The sequence below is a fragment of the Monopterus albus genome, unplaced genomic scaffold, assembly GCF_001952655.1.
Source record: "Monopterus albus unplaced genomic scaffold, M_albus_1.0 scaffold7.1, whole genome shotgun sequence".
NCBI lineage: Eukaryota > Metazoa > Chordata > Actinopteri > Synbranchiformes > Synbranchidae > Monopterus > Monopterus albus.
In genome coordinates, this window is record NW_018127887.1 from 5,515,699 (window position 1) to 5,521,698 (window position 6,000).

General features: G+C 39.1%; 1 protein-coding gene and 1 long non-coding RNA gene across 2 annotated transcripts in view; both read left to right on the forward strand.

Annotated features, from left to right (window-relative positions):
• Positions 1-4,095: 4,095 nt before the first annotated feature.
• LOC109951106 (uncharacterized) lies at positions 4,096-5,195 on the forward strand. The gene is made up of 3 exons (XR_002273569.1): positions 4,096-4,205; positions 4,575-4,657; positions 4,968-5,195. It is a non-coding gene; the product is annotated as an uncharacterized LOC109951106 (long non-coding RNA).
• A 673-nt stretch (positions 5,196-5,868) lies between these two features.
• abhd2b (abhydrolase domain containing 2, acylglycerol lipase b) overlaps positions 5,869-6,000 on the forward strand; it is a 6,762-nt gene continuing 6,630 nt past the window's right edge. Inside the window, exon 1 of the mRNA XM_020622577.1 lies at positions 5,869-5,906. Coding sequence (XP_020478233.1) covers positions 5,869-5,906 — 38 coding nt within the window. The remainder of the gene's footprint in view (positions 5,907-6,000) is intronic.

Consider the following 6,000-nt stretch of genomic DNA (forward strand, 5'->3'; position numbering starts at 1 on the left):
TTCCCTCAGATGACTTTTGAACATTAAAGCTAAATGTCGAGCCATGTGGAGTGATACAAAGGTGCATTCCCATTCACTTTGATGAGCAGTGGGCTGCAGATCAAGCAAAGGGTGACATGTGAAAAGACCGCCTGGCTTCAACTCCTAGTTCATGAGATGAAGAACAGAGACATTCAAGAAAAGAAAGTATGTATTTCTCTTTAGGAAGTAAAAACAATATCTGGGAAAAGTTTGTTCTTATTTCTGTTCTATGCCAATCTATATGTTTGCATTATTTTATATTAAGACAAACCAAGGATATGTTAGGAAATAAGTACGTAGGTCATTATGAATTTCTGGAGGTTTTCTGTCCATGTTTTGACTACACGTTTGAGTTGAAGGTTGAGAGAGAGTTTTTTGATAAGCACGCACACCATGATACGTGATACTTATTATCACACACATTGCAACTGGCTAAAGATGAACAGAAAACAAACATCTTTTGCAACACATACGGTAGACACACAGGGGTGAGAAAAAAAAGTACATAGGGTCGATAGCAGAATCATAAAGACAGAAACTGATCCATGTATGGCAACAAGTGGACATCAATGGTATAAATCAATTGCTCGCTGAACAACGTTTTTTCCACAACAAGGGGGTTAAAATTAGATTTTTAAATGACCTAGATCTCCTTATTCAAAAGCTGTTTTCAGCAAATCAGCTTGCAGAGTTTTAACTGTTCTGCAGTGAAGAACTTGTTTTCAAATGTATCCACTGTAACGAAACATCAGCAACACTTCTCTAATTCTGAACCACATGTATATTAGAACTATATAAAACAGGAGTGATGTGATGTACATCCACACGAGGCCCAACTGGGGTCCTTTCCATGTCATTCCTCAAAGCAAGCAACTGCCCCTAGGTCCCAGGCCTTCTGAGGCGTGATCCCAGATTCACTGTTTGGCAGTTAAATTGGAGTATGGTGAGTAATTGTAAGTGGTTGATATTTATGTATGCACCTCTAAAGCACAGTAAGGGCATGTGGGATAGCCATTTTGAGGAGGGACCCGAGTTAAAATCTAGTTTTAAGACGTTTTATATTTTAACGTATAATGTGCCTAAATTGTGCAGATCTCTAAAAAATAATGCCTAGTAAAATTACCCACAGTTTACCATTATAATAAGTATTATTTGATAGAATAGAAAGTTACTGTAATGTTTCTGACTAACAAATAGAGATTTTAAAAACTGAAACAAACTAAATGAAAAATACCATAGCATCAGAGTCAATGTGCAAAATTTTATTCTGTTCTTTGTGCAGTCCTTTTTTAAGTTAAATCATATTTTATATGCATGGCTTTATATACCTTCCAGTTTCCCAATGTGACACATATTCTGTCCCTAAGACATTTAATATTAGCAAACTCAGGCATCATAAAAAGTTTCTCTTTACCCATAATCAGGTAACTACACACCTCATAATGCCTGAAAATGTGTAGAAGGTGTGAGAAATTTGTATGGACAGCAAGTTGCAGAGTTAAGAGGAATTTTCCCATCCTGTAGCTAAAGGATCAGTGTTTTGATGCCTTTAAGGCCAAATACTTGAAGTATGCTTCAGCAAAGTTATTAAACACCTCTTTGTCTTGTTTGTTGCTGCAGAAAAATTGTCAGCAAAATCCCCAAACTGCACTCAACAGGCAGACAGAAAAAACTGCTTATCCATACAATATTGAAGCCATAGCACAGATCAGTCGCTGGTTGACATGAAACAGCTGTCAAATGTGGTGAGACTCCACAATGGAACCACTGATATTCCTCTTTTATCAAACACGACTGACCTTCATTAAAGAGCCCATGGCATGCTCATTTTGCTCGTTTCCAGCCATTTAATATTTAATCTTGGGTATCTCTAGATTAGCTGGGCACCCCTCATAACTTCAAATAGCTTGTATTTGTTTCAGAATCAGAACCAAAAAGCCTCTTCCTTAAAACGAGAGGACAGATCGTGAACACACATAACTCCTGCTGCCAGTGTTGTGTCACAAGTGGACAGCACAAGGATCTGCAATGGCATTAATTAATATGAATTTCTCCTCCATAGATAGGTAAACAAGGGTATGTATCGCTGAAAAGAGATGTGTAACACTCTAAACAAAGCAGGCAATTGAGAAACCCCATATTTTAACTGGCATAAGGCAGACATAGTAACTTCTCCAGCCTTACAACAATTCTCTCTAACGTTACAGAAACAAGGCATTAATAAATGTGCAACGTATGTTTTTTTAAAGTCAGATGATGTAAATTTTCACAAAATGAAGGTTAGATGGAGCTTCAGTGAGACAGAAGCCTGTTTGATCCTAATCCTCAGCATAATCCTGTAAACTCGAATCCTGAGAATATGTGGTACACTTAACAGGGAATCCAGAAATTTGTAATAGAATTTATTATTGGACAGCTGGTGTGAATTTTCACATCTTGAACACAAAAAAACAAGAACAATCCACTTGGCCCTCTTTCACTTCTGTGTCCTATCTGGAAACAAACAGGAGGAATCAGATTCATTGTACAAACACCACCACAGATAAAGAAGTGAAAACAACTGGGGATGGCTGCATCACTGTGGTTTTGTTTCACTGGAAGAAAAAAAAAAAGCCCCAACCCTTGTTTTGATGTTTCTAGTCCATAAAACATTTTTTTGCTCACACTTTTCAACAAAACTGAGCAAAGTGTGGGCTCAGTAGAGTATTTGGGTCAGAGGAGAATATACAGGATATGTTCAAATAATAATAAAATAAAATAATAAATCAAATGTTTTTCAGTCGATTGTCATCTGTATCAGCTGTGTACCTTTCACTTTCATCTCATTCTTCCTTTCAACTTATTGCAAAATAAAATTAAATAAAATTTAAATAAAAGAAAAACACCACCACCACCCTCTCTTATTTTAGGTTCATAAAATGTATGAGTCCTCCTACTTTCTCTCTAAATAGGATGTTAATGTTATGGCACTTTTGGGGTGTTAAATTTCGATAACTGGTCTCCATGTTCTTATGAATGAATACTGAGGGCCAGTCATTTGTCCCATTATTGGACGGCGCCCTCCAGTGGTTTAAAAACTCAATGAACAAAGGTTTTACTAACAACTGGAAACCGAGGTGGGGTAATTTCGTTTTAGAAAAATGAACATACACTAACAAAAGAGGAAAGTGTACCTGCTGTTGTTGTTGTACTTCCCATTAAAAGGTCATCCTCTATGTTATGCTCCTATGGTGTAACCATGATATTTTTATACTGACTGGAAATGTCTGGGGGACATTCCAGTCTGTTTGACAGATTAATGAAGACTACAGGGGAATGTTGAGTTTATATCTGATGAAAAGTGGGAAGAATAGTCAGAAAGTGTACTCAAATAAAAGTACCATTATTGTAAACAAGCAAATCGACTTTATTCTATAATTCTAATCTTTACTTTTTTTAAAAACAAGCACTAACAGGCTAGTTATAAAAGCATTATTAATGTAGTTTGTGTTTATGACACTTGAATAAAAGAATAATCTTTCAGACATATAAAACAGACCACTTGTGTGCGAACGGGGCAGTTTTGTAGGTTATGAGAAGTTTATCAGCGGTGACGCTTAAGTGGTGGCTAAGGGTGTGGGAGATTATGCAATATTCTCTTCAAGTCTAAGAAAACCAGCATGTGTGCTGTTACATGCTTACACTGGTCTACAGTGGTTTTCAAAAGGCACGTCAGGCTGTCCAGTGAAACTGGAGATATTACTGTAAATTAGGCTACGGTTATTACTAATGTTACCGTTAAGCTACTGTTAATTCCCCAGAAGTAGGAAGTAAACTATTCTGGTTTTCGTGCTACATTCCTGTGCTGTCGGATATTTTCTGAGTGTACGCACGACTAACCCGGAAGTGGGCTATAATCAGAAAACGGAAATTTAATTTATACCCTCTCATAAACTGCAACAAACAATTAAATGTGCAGCTGACGAAAACATAAAAGCTATAGTCATGTCGAAAATAGGCTTTAAAGTGATATTTATATAGTTGGCTGTATTTATGATGTGCTTTACCACAAGGCGGAGCTTTGAAGGAGCTCATGAACGCACCCTGAGTTCAACCCTGGTCAGTCTGGTAAAACACTGTTTAGAGACTCAGCGCAACTCAAGGTGGCTCCGACCAGAACCCGGACAAACTCCAGCAACACGGCGGTAGGACCGGAAATGTTCTCTGTACAAGATAGTATTCACATTATGTAAAGCCCAAACTGTGTTTATGTATTTGCTGAAGTGTGCGGCTTCTCTTCGGCCACATACAGGAACAGTTGTACCTGAGTTTTAAAACAAAAGAGAGCAAGAAACTAAGGCCAGAAGATACTTGTTTGTGACTCTTAATCAAACCAATAACGCCAGGCTGGCTCCTTGTTTCATTTTAACCTAAGCTATTTTAGTTTAGATGTTGTCATTCAAGCAATATATGAGGAAACAGCGAGTTACACTTATTTTAAGTTTATGATGTAATCGTTTGTTTGTGTTTGCTGAGTGAACTTGTTACAAGTTGCTTAACTGTGTGTTTTCCAGCACTGAGTGGGCTTCATCGGACACTGGGTTCCGATAAGAGGGACTGAAAACGCTGTACTTTCTTGGAAGTGAAAGACAGCAAGGTGAGTAACACTGTTCGGCCAACAGAGGGCATCTCTGCTGGTTGGTGCTGTTATGTACCAGAGGAAAGTGGTCAGCAGGAGTTTGTGATGGTTATCAGTGTCAGTGGTGACTCGTGACTGCAAGAAGATTCATGATGAAATGACCAGTGTCAAAACAGACAAACTCATATTAGTCTAAATTTGTTTAAACTACTAGTTCTTCTATCTTGGCAGACCTGATGTTTAAAATAGTCATAGCACTTTATAAATATGTAAATTCCTGTCACATGCACTGTAAGGTAAATGCTGTCCTGACTGACTGTGCACACAGCAGGTCTTCTTCCATAACCACTATGGCCAACGTTGAGGAAGGGAGCGTGCACACTTTTGGCCCAGAGCTGCCTGCGATATTCGATGGCATGAAGCTGGCAGCAGTGGCGACACTCCTGTACATCATCGTCCGCTGTCTGAACCTGAAGAGTCCCACAGCTCCGCCAAAGATCACCTACCAGGACACACCACTCAGCCACTACCTGTTCATATCCTGCCCACTGCTGACCAAAGAGTGAGTGTCTAGTCCCAGTTATAAAGACTTGTGATGCACCTTGAACTGGAACATTGGATGACTTTTGTATAGGTAATTTGGTTCTGGATCACCAGAGATACAGGTGTCTGTGCCTTTGGGCATATGGTAAGCCTGTAATTACAGTAAGATATTTGGGTGTGTTATGCTGGTAGTGGCTAATGTAGTCTGAATCTGCTACCCCCGAGCAGAGATGAGGAGCAGGTGACAGAGGTGTGGTAAGCTCACGTCTTTTCTAGTGCCACACACCAGATTTGCGCCTATTCCTTTTCAAACTGTGGTCTTCAGCACCAGCCAACACTGACTCAAGTGACATCCCATAAGGCTATTCATTTGCTCCCCATATGTCTCCCTGTGGAACCACAAAAGACTTTGCACAACAAAGTAATTCCCAAGACCTGTACAGACTTTCAGCTGTAAAATCAGAGGTTTCAGCTCTGCTCTTCATTTCTTGCTAAACAGTATGTTTACAGAGTGGGAGTGTCTGCAGATATGTATCCAATGTGTTCAAGTTAATGGTAAAGTTAATGACAAATAGACCTTGTACTGTATGTGAACATGCACAAGCTGAACACTGATTTGCACATGTGGCTCCACTTATTATAAGAAGTGTGTGAATGAGGTGTCCAGACTTGCATGATTTGGAGACATGAAAATGTTTCTCTGCCACCTGCTATGGTTGGAGTGGTATGTGTAGCTGCCTTTGCTAAGATTGTGCTGACACATCTTCAGCGGTGTTGTATAACATGGAACTCGTCCTTCTCTCCAGATACATTTCTCA